General features: G+C 31.1%; 2 protein-coding genes across 2 annotated transcripts in view; both read right to left on the bottom strand.

Moving 5' to 3' along the window:
* Positions 1 to 2,602: 2,602 nt before the first annotated feature.
* On the bottom strand, positions 2,603 to 8,927 carry LOC135199772 (cytochrome P450 2L1-like). The gene is made up of 5 exons (XM_064227921.1): positions 8,862 to 8,927; positions 4,275 to 4,386; positions 3,812 to 3,902; positions 3,516 to 3,645; positions 2,603 to 2,617 (listed from the first exon to the last, which is right to left on the bottom strand). The coding sequence occupies exons 2-5, from the start codon at positions 4,354 to 4,356 to the stop codon at positions 2,612 to 2,614; spliced, it is 309 nt and encodes a 102-aa protein (XP_064083991.1). The 5' UTR covers positions 4,357 to 4,386; positions 8,862 to 8,927; the 3' UTR covers positions 2,603 to 2,611.
* A 4,466-nt stretch (positions 8,928 to 13,393) lies between these two features.
* Positions 13,394 to 22,295, bottom strand: part of LOC135199816 (cytochrome P450 2L1-like) — an 18,640-nt gene continuing 9,738 nt past the window's right edge. Inside the window, exon 12 of the mRNA XM_064227959.1 lies at positions 13,394 to 13,521. The gene's annotated coding sequence lies outside the window, so the exon portion shown is untranslated. The remainder of the gene's footprint in view (positions 13,522 to 22,295) is intronic.

Raw genomic sequence — 22,295 nt, 5'->3', positions numbered from 1 at the left:
GACCAACTCCCTGAAAAGAGGACCTCAATTCACTTTTAGTCACTGCAAAGACCCGACTTACTCAGAGACTCAATTCACTCGCAGTCACTGCAAAGACCAGACTCACTGAGAGACTCAATTCACTTTTAGTCACTGCAAAGGGACCGAAACTTACTCATAGGACCCTCAATTCATTTGCAGTAACTGCAAAGACCAGAACTGCACATGAGAGACTCAATTCACTTTTAGTCACTGCAAAGACCCGACTTACTCAGAGACTCAATTCACTCGCAGTCACTGCAGTCACTGCAAAGACCCAACTCACTCAGAGACTCAATTCACTCGCAGTCCACTCAAAGACCAAATGACCTCCTACTCACACAGAGACTCCACTTCACGTCTCAGTCACTGCAAAGACAGATTCCAACAAGAGACTCAATTCACGGCTTCGTCAGTCCTGCAAAGACCCCCTCTCACTCACACAGAGACTCATATTCAGGTCACTGTCACTGCAAAGACCCGACTCACTCAGAGACTCAATTCACTCGCAGTCACTGCAAAGACCCGACTCACTCAGAGACTCAATTCACTCGCAGTCACTGCAAAGACCCGACTCACAGAGGACTCAATTCACTCGCAGTCACTGCAAAGACCAGACTCACACAGAGACTCAATTTCACTCGCAGCACCTGCCAAAGATTCAGATTCACTTTCAGACTCACTTCCCTCGCAGTCACTGCAAAGACCCGACTCACACAGAGACTCAATTCACTTTTAGTCACTGCAAAGACCCGACTCACTCAGAGACTCAATTCACTCGCAGTCACTGCAAAGACCCGACTCACTCAGAGACTCAATTCACTCGCAGTCACTGCAAAGTCCTGACTCCACTTTCAGAGGACTCAATTCACTGCAGTCTACCCTTGCAAAGAGTCAGATCACACAGGGACTCAATTCACTTTTAGTCACTGCAAAGACTCCAACACACCAGAGACTCAATTCACTCGCAGTCACTGCAAAGACCAGACTCACACAGAGACTCAATTCACTCGCAGTCACTGCAAAGACCAGACTCACACAGAGACTCAATTCACTCGCAGTCACTGCAAAGAGCCCAAAGAGGGCTCACTCAGAGAGACAAGGTCACTGCGCAGTCACTGCAAAGACCAGACTAACACAGAGACTCAATTCACTTGCAGTCACTGCAAAGACCAGATTCACACAGAGACTCAATTCACTCGCAGTCACTGCAAAGACCGACTCACTCAGAGACTCAATTCACTCGCAGTCACTGCAAAGACCAGACTAACACAGAGACTCAATTCACTCGCAGTCACTGCAAAGACCAGACTAACACAGAGACTCAATTCACTTGCAGTCACTGCAAAGACCCGATCACAAGAGACTCCAAATTCCCTTCCGCAGTCACCTGCAAAAGGACCCGGACTCACTCACAAGAGCAGTCAATTCACTCGCAGTTTCACTGCAAAGACCCAGACTCAATCACACAGAGACCCTTCAATTCACTCGCAGTCACTGCAAAGACCCGACTCACTGCAAAGACCCGACTCACTTCCAACTTTTTAGTCACCTGCAAAGACCAGATCACTCAGGGACTTCAATTCACTTTTAGTCCATTTGCCAAAGAACCCGACTCATCAGGAGGGATCAATTCACTTTTAAGCCACGGCCAAAGAAAACCCAAAACTCACCACAGAGACTCCAATTCACTTTTGCCAGTCACTGCAAAGACCAGACTAACATAGAAAAAAGATCAATTCCACTTTTAGTCACTGCAAAGAACCAAGATTCACACCAGAAGACTCAATTCACTCGCAGTCACCTGCAAAGGACCAGACTAACACCAGAGACTCAATTTCACTTGGCAGTCACTGCAAAGGACCAGATTCAACACAGAGACTCCAATTGTCCTCGCAGTCACTGCGAAGCCCGGACTCACTCAGAGAGTCAATTTTCACTCGCAGTCACTGCAAAAGGACCAGACTAAACACAGGAGGAATCAATTCACTTTTCCGGTCACTGCAAAGAAACCAGATTCACACAGGAGACTCAATTTCACTCGGCAGAAACTGCAAAAGACCCGACTCACACAGAGACTCAATTTCACTCGCCAGTCACTGCAAAGACCCAACTCACAAGAGACTCAATTCCACTCGCAGCACTTGCAAAAGACCCAGACTCCAATCAGAGACTCAATTCACTCGCAGGTTTCACTGCAAAGGAACCCGACTCACACGAGACCAATTACTTGCAGTCACTGCAAAGGACACCGGGAACTCACACAGAGGCTTAATTCACTCGCAGTCACTGCAAAGACCCGACTCACTCAGAGACACAATTCACTCGCAATCACTGCAAAGACCCGACTCATTCACAATCACTGCAAATACCCAACTCACCTGCAACCATTTGCCAGACTACATTAAGAACAACGATGTACAAAGACTCTGAAACTTGGAAGGCTTTCCAGCGTATCGCTTCATGTCCTCAATCAGATACAGGGCCTCGTGGATGATGGCTTCGTCCAGGTTCGATTTCCCCATGCCCAAATCTCTCAGGTTTCGGAGGAGGAACCGTCGGGCATTGACCCACCTTTGACCGTTGTTCATGATCACACCTGGGTCATTAAAGGTCATGGTTTGAGTAAAGGAATAATGGTCATATTTAGAGTAATGAAGCAATGCTTATAGTTTGAGGAAGATATTAAGGTATGAGTAAGGAGTTAATGACTATAGTTTGAGTGATAAGTAATGGTAATACTTTTGATTGATAAGTAATGGCTTTAGTTCGAATAGGAATATAATGGTTATAGTTTGAGTAATGCAGCAATGCTTACAGTTTGAGTAATGAATTAATGGTCCTGGTTTGAGAGATACAGTGATGGTCATAATTTGCATAAAAATGTAATGTTCTAATTTAAGAACAAGGCGTGATCCGACCTCCAGCTTACTCGGGGCACGTGCTAAAATCTACGATCAAATAGAGCGTTGTTTCACCAACAAAAATTGAAATAAATAAGCTATATTTTATTAAAATAATGTTCTGTATTGTTTCACATGCACATTATCATTATTTATTTTTCCTTACATTTTCATTCTAATAAATCATAAAATATCCTATCCTAAAATTCCTGTATCTTTAACTCAACACGAAACACCTTTTTCAGACCTTTTTAGGCTCTTCCATAGATCTTCCCTACCCCCTACAACAAGAACAACAACAACAATCACAAAGTAATTTGTAGGCCTACTCCCCGAGTTAGCGAAAATGTAGGGAAAATTATAACTACAGAACTGAACAAATCTTTGTTTCCTGTATTTTCCTGTATTGCCTGTATTCGATTAACGAATCTGCAGTGTAGAAAACTATAAAATTTGCAGTCACTGATTAGAGGAGACTTTATCAAGAACGCAAGAAGCCCCATAAAATCACGTACATATTCACGACACCTGGTAAACAAATGACCTGATGATCTATATAAAAAATACTTTTAACAAAAGGCCAAGGTCACTTGCTTCCTTCCCGTCGGTCATGAAGTGGAATCCTTCTAAACTCGGTCGATCCGAGAACTCGGTCCTTCCCAGGGCGTCCTTGATCAGTTTGTAGTCACAGATGTAGAGAAATTTCACTCCTGCGAATTCTAACCTGCCATTTTGGAATGCAATGAATATTAGTTAACGTTGTATAAGAGTTTTTCTTATATATTTCCCAATTTTAAATATACAGGGCAGAAACGATACATTTTCAAGAAAGACAGAAAAGCCATGTCAGTACCAAGGTACTTTCTTGGTCAGTTGTACTTCTCACTTACGTGAAGACGTCTCCATATTTCTTCTGGTAATTCAATACTTGCTTCATCTGAAAAGCCACCCCGGAGCCGAGAATCGGAAACCCAAGAGGACCTGTAATACGAAAATTTAATAATCAATGAAATAAAAAGAATGACACGTCTGCGTACGAAACAGTGAGGGATTCACACCTTGAGGTACCGCCCCTTTAGTGACGTCATCAGTTTAAACCCGCCCCCAACTCCCCCAGGATGTCAGTGATGCATTGCACCGATGTCATCACCGATCCTTGGTTTCTAAGGATTGGTTGACCGACGGGCTGCTCCTGAAGCAAGAGCTCGTGCTGGCATAAGGCCAAGTTGATTTAAAACTACGGTCCCTGAGGTATCACTTAGTTGAAAAAATATTCAACTTTACGACTGTGTTAGTTTGAGTTCAAGTATTCCTCTCTCTCTCTCTCTCTCTCTCTCTCTCTCTCTCTCCTACCTGATGGCAATCCCTTGGGTCTCTTTAGCCAATGGCGAAGGATGAGAACAAGGAAGAGGAAGAGAATGATTTCAAGAATCATCGTTGTCTGGGATTTCTCATCCGCTCAGAACTGGAAGGAAAAACATTAGATTAATTTCATTAATAATTGCTGAAACAAAAACTCACTAGTTATATAAATAAAGCATGGTTATTATTATTATTATTATTATTATTATTATTATTATTATTATTATTATTATTATTATTATTATTATATGATATCGAAGTTTTCATTGTTCTGTCTTCCTTCATTTTCTTTGTTACTTCTTATATAGTTATTCTTCACTTCTCTATTTCTTTATTTAGTAATAATAATAATAATAATAATAATAATAATAATAATAATAAAATAATAATGATTCCTTGGGAAAGGATCTTTACCATAATTTCCTCAGTCTACTCAGCTGTAAATGAGTACCTATCCCTGATGGGGTAGGGGTCCAGCTATGGGTTAAATATCAAAAAACTCACAATGATGGAAAGAAATGAAGGAATAAACGACAACGACGTAAATGGAACCTCTGGCAACAGAGGAGCTTCGTCCGGCAACCAGGTATTCAACCCAATTGTAGGGGAAGACGGTCAGGTACTTGGAGGTCGTCATCCAGCAACTGATCACCACAACGACAGTAATCAACAGCCTGAGATTGGAGCTACAGAGGCAAAAAGGAAGAAATGGACAAGAGAAGAAAATAAGGAAATATGGAGATGCTACATCAGAAGCAACCCGACGGAGAGAGGATATAGAAGAAGATGGTCAACATCTGATGAAGAGGAATAAGAGAGGAATAACACCCCCCAAACAGAGCAGAGGCTGGCAGACCAAGTAAGGAACATAAAGAAAAAGAACTGGCTCTCCCCAACAGAAAGAGAAGAACTGGAAAGGGAAATGTCACACGACAACGAATTACACGAAGACGAACTGAAAGACGATGCCACAGAAGACGACAGGGAGGATGAGGTATCAAACAACGACACACGAAGAAACACCGACGAAGTAACAGAGAGGACGGAATGGGTAGAAAAGGTTAGACAATGGATGGAGCCAGATACAGAGAGAACAAAGATCCCCTCCATGAAAGCCTACAACACCAAGAAATTAAGGGAGAAAACAAGTGAGGTCAATGAAATAATGGGCCTAATACACACCACCAGTATCACAGAAACAAATAACTTGACATATGCAGGAGCAAGATTAGTAGCAGAACTGATGGGGATTCGAACACCAACACCACCGTCACAACCAACCCAACAGAAACCAAAACAGCAACCTCCTTGGAAAAGGCGCCTGGAAAAGCAAATCATGGTGATGAGATCTGACTTGAGTAAACTGAAAGAGATGGCAGAAAAAAGGCTAAGAAGCAAGAAAACAAGATGGGAACTCAACGAGAAATACAAAGTACAAGAGAGGGGACTAAACAACACAATAGAAGATGTAAAACCAAGGAGCTTAAGGCCAAAGCACACAAGATCCAACGGTACATGAACAGGAATAAGGGATACCAACAGAACAAACTATTCGGAACCAACCAGAAAAGACTATACAGCCAACTAAGAGGGGAAGACAACCACCCAGAAATTCCTGAAGCCGAACCAAGTAAGAGACTCTGGGAAAAACATATGGAGCAATCCGGTATCACACAACAAACATGCAACATGGCTCCAGGAAGTCAAGGAAGAAGAAACAGGGAGAATAAAACAAAGATTCACAGACATCACGACAGACACAGTCAGACACCAACTAAAGAAAATGCCAAACTGGAAAGCCCCAGGTCCCGATGAAGTCCATGGATACTGGCTCAAAAACTTCAAGGCCCTACACCCACGAATAGCAGAACAACTCCAGCATTGTATCTCAAATCACCAAGCACCCAAATGGATGACCACAGGAAGAACATCCTTAGTACAAAAAGACAAGAGTAAGGGAAATATAGCCAGTAACTACAGGCCTATCACCTGCCTGCCAATAATGTGGAAGTTACTAACAGGTTATCATCAGTGAAAGGCTATACAACTACCTAGAGGAGACAAACACCATCCCCCACCAACAGAAAGGCTGCAGAAGGAAGTGTAGGGCACAAAAGACCAGCTCCTGATAGACAAAATGGTAATGAAGAACAGTAGGAGAAGGAAAACCAACCTAAGCATGGCATGGATAGACTATAAGAAAGCCTTCGACATGATACCACACACATGGCTAATAGAATGCCTGAAAATATATGGGGCAGAGGAAAATACCATCAGCTTCCTCAAAAATACAATGCGCAACTGGAATACAATACTTACAAGCTCTGGAATAAGACTAGCAGAGGTTAATATCAGGAGAGGGATCTTCCAGGGCGACTCACTGTCCCCACTACTCTTCGGTAGTATCCATGATTCCCATGACAAAAACAGTAACTACAGTCAAGATGGGATTGCCGGGTACCAACTCAAGAAAAGAGGCAACAAAATCAACCATCTGATGTTCATGGACGACATCAAGCTGTATGGTAAGAGCATCAAGGAAATAGATACCCTAATCCAGACTGTAAGGATTGTATCTGGGGACATCAGGATGGAGTTTGGAATAGAAAAATGTGCCTTAGTCAACATACAAAAAAGGCAAAGTAACGAGAACTGAAGGGATAAAGCTACCAGATGGAGCAACATCAAACACATAGATGAGACAGGATACAAATACCTGGGAATAATGGAAGGAGGGGATATAAAACACCAAGAGATGAAGGACACGATCAGGAAAAGAATATATGCAGAGACTCAAGGCGATACTCAAGTCAAAACTCAACGCCGGAAATATGATAAAAGCCATAAACACATGGGCAGTGCCAGTAATCAGATACAGCGCAGGAATAGTGGAATGGACGAAGGCAGAACCTCCGCAGCATAGATCAGAAAAACCAGGAAACAAATGACAATACACAAAGCACTACACCCAAGAGCAAATACGGGCAGACTATACATAACACGAAAGGAAGGAGGGAGAGGACTACTAAGTATAGAGGACTGCGTCAACATCGAAAACAGAGCACTGGGGCAATATCTGAAAACCAGTGAAGACGAGTGGCTAAAGAGTGCATGGGAAGAAGGACTAATAAAAGTAGACGAAGACCCAGAAATATACAGAGACAGGAGAAAGACAGAAAGAACAGAGGACTGGCACAACAAACCAATGCACGGACAATACATGAGACAGACTAAAGAACTAGCCAGCGATGACAATTGGCATGGCTACAGAGGGGAGAGCTAAAGAAGGAAACTGAAGGAATGATAACAGCGGCACAAGATCAGGCCCTAAGAACCAGATATGTTCAAAGTATGATAGACGGAAATAACATCTCTCCCATATGTAGGAAGTGCAATACGAAAAATGAAACCATAAACCACATAGCAAGTGAATGCCCGGCACTTGCACAGAACCAGTACAAAAAGAGGCATGATTCAGTGGCAAAAGCCCTCCACTGGAGCCTGTGCAAGAAACATCAGCTACCTTGCAGTAATAAGTGGTACGAGCACCAACCTGAAGGAGTGATAGAAAACGATCAGGCAAAGATCCTCTGGGACTATGATATCAGAACGGATAGGGTGATACGTGCAAACAGACCAGACGTGACGTTGATTGACAAAGTCAAGAAGAAAGTATCACTCATTGATGTCGCAATACCATGGGACACCAGAGTGAAGAGAGAGGAGGAAAAAATATAAGTATCAAAATCTGAAAATAGAAATAGAAGGATATGGGATATGCCACTGGAAAATCGTGCCCATAATCATAGGAGCACTAGGCACGATCCCAAGATCCCTGAAAAGGAATCTGGAAAAAACTAGAGGCTGAAGTAGCTCCGGCCCTCTGCAGAATAGTGTGATCCTAGAAACGGCACACATAGTAAGAAAAGTGATGGACTCCTAAGGAGGCAGGATGCAACCCGGAACCCCACACTATAAATACCACCCAGTCGAATTGGAGGACTGTGATAGAGCAAAAAAAAAAAAAAAAAAAAAAATAATAATAATAATAATAATTAAAAACGACAAGGGTATACATTAGATAAGAGTGAAATGAACCTACACCATTCATATATATGTATATGTATATAATATATATATATATATATATATATATATATATATATTATATATATATATATATATGTGTGTGTGTGTGTGTGTGTGTGTGTGTGTGTGTAAAGAGACACAAAAAAATATATATCCTTTCATCTCCTCTTTGAAAGAGTTTATTTTATACCAAAACACCAATTTATTTTCTTTATAATTTACTTCAAATCCAACCAGTACAGAGAGAGAACTTGATTCCGTCTTGATCGCGTTATTTATCTGAAATCTGTCGAAATCACATTTCAGTTTTGTAATTTCACGTCGACACCAAATCAGCCTCGCCACAAATTAGGTTACAAATTTCTAATTGTACAGGGTGACCATTAAGTCCCTGGACTTTATGGACACCCTGTATCATCAAAGTACAAGTTGGTTTCACCTCTCCCTGACAATCATCTCTAAACCAAACAAAACGGATCCTGATTTTACCGTAAATCCTGCGAATGGTTTCAATTGGACTGAACAGCGAGACAACAACGTCTACTGACATAAATGATGAGGACCAGGGATGAGATCTCTATCAAGACCTTGAGTTGACGGTTCATTGTTGCCAGTTACCAAAAAGCACTATACTGAACCATTTTTGCTTGCCTGTGACGTCACTGTCACCGAGATGAATGAGAGATTGCTTTACCAATTTTTTTTTTTTTTAGCCAAGCAAAGTTTCCTGGTTAAGCCTAAAAAAAAGGGTAAGAAAGATTAAAAGCCCTAGTGCTATTGTTAACCCTGCCAAAAATGATAAGTTTAACCTTCAGTACTTCGATTAGGCCTATTCCTGAGTATACCAGCTAGATCTATGTCCCTGTTCACGCGAGCCAATTCTTGCCTTGTTTAATATTTCTGGTCATTTATTGAATTTTTATCTTTCAAGTGTTGTTATACCTTTAAAGATATTGTCGTCCTTCCTCTATGAAAATATCCGGAATTTTTGTACCTTGCCCTGTTTAGGTCTACTGCATTCTCTAAATCAGTGCTCTTGGGTTGCAATGAATAACCTCTCTCTTTTTCCCCTCGTTACTTGATGTTTTGAAGTGTGTGTGTGTGTGTGTGTGGAAATCAAAATGTAAATTCATGAACGATTATTATCAAAACAAGACAGAATCAGGCAAATAAACAAAATAAACACACAAGTGAACAGGCATAATCTCTTTCTAATAACAACTTTGAGTGTTATTCAACAGACAAAAACAGTGATAACCATTAGCGAAAGAAAGCACAACAAAACAAAAAGCTGTTGAATTATGCATCAGTCATAATGAGATGCAGATCTGCAAAAAAGGCAGTCATCGTGACTATTAAGAGAGAGAAAGCTCTCGACCGTTGCCCCTAGATTGTGAGATTTTATGCAAAAAATGATAGGGTTCCTCATTTGTATCACACTCATGGGCACAATGGGTGTTCCTGAAGTCGTTTTCTATCAAGGAATGTGGGGTCTGATCAGTGCCTGGATGGATGCCCTCGACTGCACATTAGTGTAGTACTATGCTTATATCATTTGATTTGTTTTATCTCGCATTCCTAGGGTTGATTATTCGTCTTTGCGGATATATCCTTCTTTCACGTCTGAACATCCAATTCCAATGAAGCTTTGAAATATATTTAACAAAGTTTGTTTGCTCCATAACGTATATGCTTGTCGTAGTCTGAATACTAGGCTTACAAATAACTATTGCTTCATTATTTTCCTCAATTTTATTGCGATCTTAATGATCAGATGTTCAAAGAGAATTATTGTAGTACATGTATACACGAAATATTCACGCAAAATAATCGCTAAGAAGGTAGAAAGAGACCATATATCACTTACAAACCCAATAGGTTAAATTTAGGCCAATTCCCCTAAGTAATGTCCTGTGTGACTCCCTTTGAGTTTATGTTATCAGTTGCTTATCGCCATCAACCCACTATTTCGTCATCTATCGACAGATAGTGTCCGGTTGCATTATACAATTGTACTAATATTTTTTGCGTTAATAAACTTCGGCTTATATGTAACAACTATTGTCTACACTGAGGCAACTTCGCCTGGTATTGTTATGAGCGGAGGATAGACTCAAGTTGCAGGGAACTTTTTTATTTTTTTTATTTTTTACCAACGGAAATATTCTCTAGTGGTAAATAACTAAAATTATTACAAGAAAGATGTTTACGTCATGGAAAATTGTTTAGCAACTCAGTCAGAATGCAAGAACACTAATGTATTATCTGTGGTTAAGAAAAAAAAAATGGTACAAAACTAGAATTTTTATTATAGGCAAACGAAATCATCATACATCCGCCACCGGCGTGCCTTCTTTCTGTTTCTTGTTTATTTCCATACTATGCTGCAGAGAGAATAATTAGCTATGTTGATACTATCATACATTGCTTAACATATATTTTCCAAATGATATCTACCTGTTGAGAACAGGCAAAACAGATCTTGCTTGCAGTAGGCTGCTGGTCCGGTAAAGCAGTATTGCCAACCGTAGGGTAATTTGACCAAAGAACTTTTAGAAAGTACGGCAATATTTATAGATGTATGGTAACTGTAACCAGGCCTGTTTCGATCAATATGATTATTATAGTATTCATAATATTGCATATAAACGTAATCTAAAGATTTATTTCTTATCATAGTCCTAGAATGTTGGGTAATTTTCAGTAAGGTATGGTAATTTCTTGTATTCTGTAGGGCGCATAGGGTTATAGGGGTTGGTATCACTGCTGTCAAGATGGCTCCTCCACCTTCTGGCTGTCACTGGTCCATTGTAAATTCATAGGACGACTTTTCCGTATTTTCCACCTCAGTAGTCGCCGCTTTTGGCCTATAGTCAATGGAGGATGCCGTAATATACTGTTCCTCTAGTATAGAGGCTATGCTCCAGGTAGGCCTATCTAAATATTATAATACCCTTGGGCTAGTTACTGCCTATTGGTAGTTACCCTATAGTATTTATATTTAGACTTGGTTAATTTATGTTTAGTCTTATTTGGCTGTGTTTGTACAAACAAACCAAAGATGTCAGAAATTATGAAGTGAAATCTAACAGTCCTAGTCTGAACATTACTAGCAAAAAAAAAAAAAAAAAAATGGCAACCTGCCTTAATAAATAATATTTTGTCACATTTGTGGTTGTCCTCGAGTGGATGGCAGCGCCCTTTGGTTATTTGTTCCTTTTGAGACTTAAACCATCCCTTTATAGCCCTACTGGAGTATTCTTTAATCAGAGCTGGAATAGGTCAAAGTTCAAACCAGGTACCCTGGCAGAATTGCATTAGTATGCTACCGCTTCCCTTAAGGTTATCAACCAGTCTACTGGATTACATGCAAAATGGTCACCATTTTCATTATCAGCCTTTCGATTATTTGGGTAAAATACCACAGCGTGACCACTTTCCCGAAAAAGTACTTTTACCATGTCCTGTAAACCAGGATAGACAGTAGTCAAGACCCAGCGTCCATCGGAGCAACACTTCGAGGAGACCTCGGCTCAACTCTCAAAGTAAGTTTTTTCTCCCAAGTCGCAAATTAAGGCCGTAATTTCCAATGCTCAGGAAGGTGATCGTGCTATGGAAGAGGTGGCCACCAGGTAGCCATTTGGTATTTTACCTGAATGTCAAAACATAAAAGTTGGTAAATGTCATAAACTAAAAAAACTTAAGCAAGAAAGGGTAAATATCTTGGTTGGCATCTTGTGGGAATCAGGCCGCGGCAGTGGTACGCAGTCTTTCCTTGGGAATACCGTTATGAGTGCCATGCTTACGTGGGTTTTAAGGTAATTGACAGAGCGGCAACATAGTGGCCACTTATCCCAGAATGCAGCCACCTTCATGAAACACTACTTTAATTCGCTGCCATGACTCCATGAGCATCAGTCGAGAGTTGTGGCCCATCCAGGCAGCACACTGAGACCTCTACGCTGCTCTCGAATTAAGTGTTTTCTCCTAAATTACAAAATAATAGCAGAATTCAAGCACTTTTTCTGGAAGTGGCTGCATTCCTAGACAGGTGGCCGCTATGTCGCGGTTTTGTTATTCATATTCTTCGGGGGGAAGCATATGACAGGTCCCCCACCCCCTTTAAATCAACCACTGCCACTAACTAGCTTTGGTGTGCAGGCATCGTGTAAATGCCATGTCAGTTAATTGAGTCAAAATAGTGAATATTCATAGTAATGAATGTATGTATTTGCCCCACTGTTTTCTACCCTGTAGTAGGGTTAGATTTGCTCATTTTATTTTGGAAAGTTTCAGTAGACGAGTTAGGCAGGAAGGGTAACTATTTCAAGCTAAGAATTAACCCTAAGAGAGGCATTAGTTGGTTTGCCAAGGAAAATTACATATCACTGTAATTCAAAATTTTTTATGCAGAATTTGGTAAATAGCGTCATCATTTTTAACCATTTGAGTAGTCATTGTGGTTATATATCTTGAGCAGATTTTAGAAACTGGGAGGATGAAGCCATACGCTGGCTGCCAGTCAAGGATGTGGTAACTTATGTCAGCAGTCGAAGAATTTGAAGCTATTCTAGCCTCAGGAAATCGCTGGGTATCAGAGATATTAAACTCTTACATCAAGGCGCCTGAGTTATTTAAAAGAATTGTCTAGTTATCTGTAATCAAGATAATTACAGTGTGTTATTAGCTAAGGCTAAACTAATTTATATTGCAATATGAATTAGTCTACCGGAGGCCAATGGCCATTGGCAAGAACTGATGTTCTGGAAAACATTGTTTTAAGATGAGTATCCCATTTCGGGTATTCTTATCTTGAACAAGGGGTATTACATCTTAGGTGGCATATCATAACTTGTCTGACTTGCCCTTTGGGAGGGAGAATTGAGAGTTTTGTCTTGGCTATAGCAGAAATGTAGAATAGTATGCCAAGAGCAGTTGTGGAATCTTCTGATCTCCAAATGTTTAAGCGAGGAACAAATTCATCATTTTTCTTTGCTGACATCCGAATGAAAGTGTATCAGTTTTATTTTCTATATCATTTATTTATCATGTTTTCCTATGACTTGTCTCTCTCAGCAGGCTGATTTCCCTTGGGATCCCTCTCGGATCTATCGGTTGTCTCTGTCCATCATGGTTTTCAGCTGAAGGTCTAAAGAAAGAAATTAATAACTTACGTAAGTAAACAAAATGAATGAGATTGAGGAAACTTGACTTAGCACTGCAAAGGTGGGGAAATATGTAGGCTAGCCTACATATTTCCCTTGACTGGGTTTGAAATAATTTAATTGTAAGTAAAACAAAATGCTTTTAAACATTTATTTGCTTGTACTTTAAGTATAAATTCTGTATAGCTTGGGGATGAACTTTTTCAAATATTAGACTTTGAAATAAACATCAAATTTCCCATGTGCATTCCTCATCAGCATATTTTGATCAGCTGTAAGATTACAGATACATTTAATGCTACTTTGAGTCTGTATACTAAACTTAAACCTAAAAGCCATGAGGGTTGTCGAGTTACTAGTAACAAAAACTATTTACAGTTATCAGTAGTGCAGTATATATCACAGGAGATTATGTTCCTTATGTCCTGCTGTGGAAATAGCTGTGGGCGTTTCATTAATTGTAAGGTTTTGCCTTGTAAAACTTGTGAAAATGCTGGTATGTATTAAATTTTTCAATTACTAATCTAATTAGCCAATCAGATGGTCTTAATGAACCTATAACCTCTGTATGCGGGTTTGCCTCTTTCAGCATTAGTGAATATTGTCAAAAAGTCATGTTAAGTGTTCTGTAATTAATTGAATTTAACAGAAATATAGTGGGTGTTTTATAGTATGTTTTGCATTTTCATTGGTGAATTTTTGGTTTTTATTAACCAGCGTCTAGGTGCTACATATCTGGCCACTTCTTTGTTTAATATGTGATCTTGACAAAACATTTCAGCCCTGAAATATGGTCATATGTGATCAGAGCTGCTCAAAATTTGTTACCGGTACACTTATAAAACAATTGAAAGCATAAAAACTTAAAGCTATTTGATTGTATACCATTTAAAGAGCTACCCTTGCATGTTTAGTCAACCTTTAGTTTCTCAATTGTAGGGTTTTGTATGAAGAAAGTGCAGGATGTGTCAGCAATCTGTTATGTAGATTATCTTGCCCTCTTTTTAGAACGTCTATTGAAACTAAGAGCCAAGAGTTTCTAGAGAACACTCAGTCATGTTAGGTCATTGCTTTGTGAATATCACAATCATTGTTTATGCTTGCCTTGTTGAGGTGTTTGGTTTAGATTATTCAAAAGTCAGGGATGTTTATCATAGTGTGTTTGTAATTTTCAACTCCCAAGAATTATTAATTTCATTCTAAGGAGTGAGGGTCTTCCCTGAGTGACCTATCAAATCTTGTACAGTATTGCATTGTTTAAGTTTTTCTGAAATAATATTTGCCTCTTCATTCACCTAACATCTTGCTAATTTATTTTGCATGTCAGGTATTTTTTCCCAATATCTTTTGACTCATTTATATTGGGTTGGAAGGAGGGAAAGCAAGATTCAAGACGACTGTGAAGAAGTTTTTGAGTACATTTAATAATAAATTTTCCCCACTTGAATTTAAGACGTCCCGCACCTATGACAACATATATTAAACAAATATCAGGGGCGGTTACGAAATAGCACAGCGGAAAGCCCTGCTTGTGTTGAGTATTTATTATATTTGACAACAGATGGCTCTGTTAGCATTTATTTCCGCTTCCTTGACGTAGGGGAAAAGAAAACAAACTCGAATTGACATCCCCCGAAGTGTTTACCAGCAGTTATACTTTTACCGGGCGTTATATTCCAGTTGTAGTACCAGTTATTCCTGTTATCTCAGCTATAACAGTTATCGTTCTTGCTTAGTGGTGGGGTTTTGCTTCAATTTATCCGGTTATCACCTGAATTTGGAGTGATTTGTTTAGTCTAAGAGGGTGCTCTCCGCGGAGTGGTACTACTACTAGTACTAATGATGAAACGAACTTAAGCAGGTGAGAGTGGTAGCGATTATAAAAAGAAGAAGAAAACAGCTAGTCCCATCTAACCCCGAGATCCAACGGGTTTTACAAAGACTGGCTAAAAAATCTTTGACTTTCTCTGCGAAGAATCTTTTCATCACATTCTGGAGACGAACAAGAGACACAATCAAGAGAGAGAGCAACAAAAGAGGCTGCAGTTTCCCTTTCTCTCGATGAAGAATGAAAGAAGGAGGTAACGTAAAAAAAAACAAGCCATTCATCTCACCTGATCCAAGTGATTTACTATTATTTCACGTTTAGTTTTTGGGTGGTTTAGAGACTTTAATTTCTTAAACAATTTAATGAGAACTCTATAGCATGAGGTTTATGTATGTACGCACACACACACACATGCACATACACATAACAGAGTCAAAGGTTATCAGTTGAAATTTGGTCTGTACATTAAAACCTGAAATATATCGTCATGTATTGTGAGATTATTCTATTATGTTTATTTTATTTTTGTTTTATCGTCTATTTCTATTTTCTTTTCAGTATTCATATTTTCTCGATATATCACATGCTAGATAACATTAGATAAACTAAAACTAGGTGACTGAATATTGTCCAATATCATTATTATTATTATTATCATCATCAAAATGGCTTCAGTGAAGCAACATTTATTATCATATCATTAGCTTATTATTTGTTTAGTTCTCCGTGTTGCTATAATTACAACAGTGACAAGAATTATTATTATTATTTTTATTATTATATTATTATTATTATATTATGCGTTTGAAGAATCTGCACAGCGTAACATTCCAGTTCAAAAGAAGACTCATGAATTGTGGAATGAATAGAAATTCTTTAAAACAAGTAACTGTTTCAATTAGAAAACTCTCTCTCTCTCTCTCTCGGAACAGAAGCGTCCAAAGGTGGTCTCTCATTTCTTCTGAAACCGACGATGTTTAAGATATAAGACGATATATTTTTTATTCTTTTATCTTTACATTCAAAAGAAATTGCTGGAGGAATCCATCAAGTAGTGAAAGTGATATATATGTCATTTTAACTTTTCTTTTTTTATTATTATTCGATCACAGACGTCTACATTATCTAATATATATATATATATATTATAAATAGTATATATATATATATAAATTATTATTATTATATATATTTATAGTATAGATATATATATATATTACAATATATATATATATTATATAAATATATATTATATATTTATAAATTAATATATATATAATTTTATATTGTATATAGTATATATAAATATATATAATATATATCCTATATCAGTTATCATATATATATTTATATGTATATATATATAATATTATATATATTATAATACTATATATAATATATATATAATATTATATTATATAAATATATAAATATATATATATATACTATATCTATATCCTATATATATATATATCTATTATATATATATATATAAATATTATTATATCTTATATATATAAGTATATATATATATAATTCTATATATATATATATAATATCTATATATATCAATGTATATATATTATGATATATATTATATATCATATATATATATATATTATATTATATTAAATACATATATAATATTATAGCTATATAATATATTATATATATATATTAAAATAATTATTATATTATAATATATATTATATATTATATATATATTAATAATAAATTATTATATATATTAAGTTATATTATATTATAATATATATTATGTATTATATTATTAATATTATTATATTATAAATATAATATAATATATAAATATAATTATATATTATATATAAATATATATATATATATAATATAATTAATATATATATATTAATATATATATATATATATAAATATATATATATTCTTATATATAAATATTATATATTATATATATATATATTATTTATATAAAATAATTATATTATATATATCTATATATATATATATAAAATACTATTATATATATATATTTATAATTATATATATTATTATATATATATTATTATAAATATATATTATTTATAATAAATTATATTATAATATATAAATATTATATTATAATATAAATATATATATATATATAAATTATATTATTATATATATATAATAATTATATATATAATATATATAATTATATATATAATAGTATATATATATATATATATAAATATATTATATATAATTATAATTTAATTATATATATTATATATATATATTATATATTATATATATTAAATAATATATATATATATTAATGTGATATAATATATATTATTAATTATTATATTATAAATATATAAATATTATATATAATATATATATTATATTATTATATTTATATAAATTAATAATATAAATATATATATTATATCATAAATATAATATATATATATATATTTATATATAATATATAATATATATTATAATAATTACTATAAATAAATAATATATATTAAATATATTATATAAATTATATATAAATATATATATTAAATATATATATTAAACTATATAAATAATAAATATTATATATAATATATATATAAATATATTATATAAAATATATTATATCTATATATAAATATATTACTATAAATATATTATATAATTATAATATATAAATTAAGATATAGATTATATATATTTATATAATATAAATTATAGATATATATATATAAATTATATTATAATAATTAGGATATATATATATAATATATTTATTATATATATAAACTATATTATATATATATTAATCGATATATATATATATGGATATATATATTATAGATATATAATTATATATATATATATTATAAAGCTATATATATATATATATATAAATATTATATTATATATTAAATATATAATATATTATTATATAAAATAATAATATATATAAAATATTATTATATTATATAATAAATATATTTTATAATATATAAATTATATATATATTATATATAAATAATATTTATATTAATATAAATATTATATATATATATAAAATTATATTATATAATAAAAAAAAATATTATAGATATATATAAAATATGTATATATCTATATATATATTATTAAAATATATATATTATATATAATATATATATATATATTAATAAATTATATATATATATAATAATATATATATTATATTAATAATTATAATATATATAAATAATATTATTATATAAATATATATAATATATAAATATATATATTATCATATATAAATATATATATTATTAATAATATATATATTATATAAATAATTATATAATATCTATATATATATAAATTATATAAATTATAATAATATAAATATATAAATATATAAATTATATAATATATAATATATAAATATATAAATAATTTTTAAATTTATTATTTTAAAAAAAATAATTTTTATAATATTATTTTTAAATTTATAATAAAATTAAATTATTTTTTTTTTAAAAATTAATATTTAAAAATTTTTGTTATCTATATATTATATTAAAATATATATATTATAAAAAATATATAATATTATTAAATATATAATATAAAATATATAAATATATTAAATAGTATATATATAATTATCTAGTATTATTATTATATATATTATATATATTTATATTAATATTATATATTATATATTATATAATATAATATATATTTATATTTTATAGATAATAATATTGTATATATAGTATTAATAGGATATAATTGTAATATATATATTATTCTAGATATATATTTTATATATTATATATTAATAGATATATATATATATTATTATATTATTTATTATTATAATTTAATATATTTATATATCTATATATTTATATATATATATTTATTATTTATTTATATTATTTAATATATATATTATTTATAATATTATATATTTATTAATATATATATATATTATATTAATTAGATTTAATATAATTTAATAAAAAAATTTTATCTATATATTCTAGATATATATAGAGATATATAGATATATCTATATATATCTATCATCTCTTATATATATATAAGTATATATATATATTATAATATCTATATATATATTATAGGATATATATAGATTATATCTATCTATAATATGCTATCTATCTATATATATATATATATATATATATATATATACATACATATATATATATATAATATATATATAATATATTATAGAGATATATATATATAATATATATATCATCTATGTCTATAATATATATATATATATCTATATACATACTATATCTAATAGATACTCTATATATTATCGATATAGATATATTATAGACTATATATACTTTATAGATATATATTCTTTATAGATATATAATCTATTACATAGATATCTATCTCTATATATCTATTATATCTATTACTACTCTATCTCTACTATCTATATAATCTCATAATATATCTACATATATATATATATATATATATCTATAGATATATATATATATACTATATATCTATAATATATGATCTATATATATATATATCTAGATATATATAGTGTATATATATCTTATATATATATAGGATACGATCATATATACTATTTATATATATATATATATATATATAATATATATATCTATATATATAGAGTTAAGCATATATATATATATATCTATAATATACTATATATATATATATATATTCATAATTATATATATATATATCTATAATATATATTATAATTATAGATATATATATATTATAATATTAATAAATATCTATATATATATTATATATTTATTATTATAAGAATATATTATATAATATTATATATACTTATAAAAATAATATAATATATTATATTATATATATTTATTAATTAATATAATATATATATTATTATATTATAATATATTATTATTTATATTTGTAATATATATAATATTATATATTATAGAATAATTATTATTATATATTACATATATATATTATATATTATATTATATATATTACAGAATATAATATATGATATATATTAATTACAATATAAATATAATATATATATATATTTATAGATTATATAATATATAATTATATTTATATTATAGATATATATATATATATTATATATTATAATTATTTTATAATATTATAGATATTATAATAATTATAGATATATTATATATATATTATATTAAGATTATATATATTAATATATATTATTTAGAGCTATACTATAGTATATTATATATTATAGATATATAAATAAATATATATATATAGTATAGAAATAGAGATATCTATCTATATCTATTTAATCGATCTATATATATATTCTTATAATATATTACATAGAATATATTCTATATCTACTATATTATTATCGAAATCTATATCTATATCTACTTATCATTATCTCTATCCATATCAATAAGCACATATTCTATATATTATAGCTATCTATATACGCATATATATATATATTTACTAGAATATATATAAGATATCTAATATATATATAGCTACATATCTATCGCTACTATCATATAGATATATTATATATATAATATATAGATATCATTAAGCATCGTAGATATATATATATATATACCTTATAGATATATCTATATATATATATATATATTATGATCTAATTATAGATATATCTATTATTATCATTCTACGATCTTGAATATATTAGATTATATATTAAATTATAGATATATATCTATATCTATATATAATTTATAGATATATATCGCTATATAATCTATATACGATTTATCGATATTATATAATTATATATATATTATAGATATATATCTAATATATATATATTATAGAATATAATATATAAATATATATATATTATAGATTATATATATATATATACTATATTATAGCTCTATATATATATATCATTATATAATATATATATTATATAATAGAATATCTATATATATTCTATCTATATGATTTAGCTATAATTATATATATATCTATATAATACGATTATATCTTATTATAGAATATATATTCTATCTACTTATATTATACGCTTCGATCTCGATAATTCTGCCACTCGATCTCGACATCTAGCATCTAGACTATACGATCTGGATATAGCCTCTAGGATAGTCGATCTATACTATTCTAATGTATATATATAGACTATAGATCTATATATATCTATATATCTCTATATATACTATCTATATCTATATCTCTATATATATATCTACTATATTATATCTGATCTATCTCTAATATATATCCTCTATCTCTATATATAATATATATATCATATCTCTATATATATATATAGATATCTTATATATATATATATATATATATATATATATCTATACTATAAATATATATCTTTCTAGATATATATTATATCTCCTCTATATATCTATCTATATTTATATATATATAATATATAGATATATAATATAAATATATCTATATAGATATATATAATATATCTATATATATTATATATATATATATCTATATCTATATATATATATATATCTATTGATATTCTCTATAATCTATATATATAATGTATATATATTTACTATATATAGATCTATATATATAATATATATATTCTATATATATATATACATATATATATTAGATATAAATCTAGATATATATATAGATATATATCTATATATATATATATAATTTATAATCATAATATCTATATGATCTACATATAGTATTCTATATCTATATTATAGAATATATATATCGCATATAGATATAGATATAGATATAGCTATATATATCGATTAGATATAGATTATAGCTATATTCTATCTATATATCTATATATATACTATCTCATATATATATCTATATTATCATATATATATATCGATATATCTTCTATAT

Source organism: Macrobrachium nipponense, chromosome 23 (assembly GCF_015104395.2).
Source record: "Macrobrachium nipponense isolate FS-2020 chromosome 23, ASM1510439v2, whole genome shotgun sequence".
Lineage (NCBI taxonomy): Eukaryota > Metazoa > Arthropoda > Malacostraca > Decapoda > Palaemonidae > Macrobrachium > Macrobrachium nipponense.
This window is presented reverse-complemented; position numbering and strand designations above follow the sequence as displayed.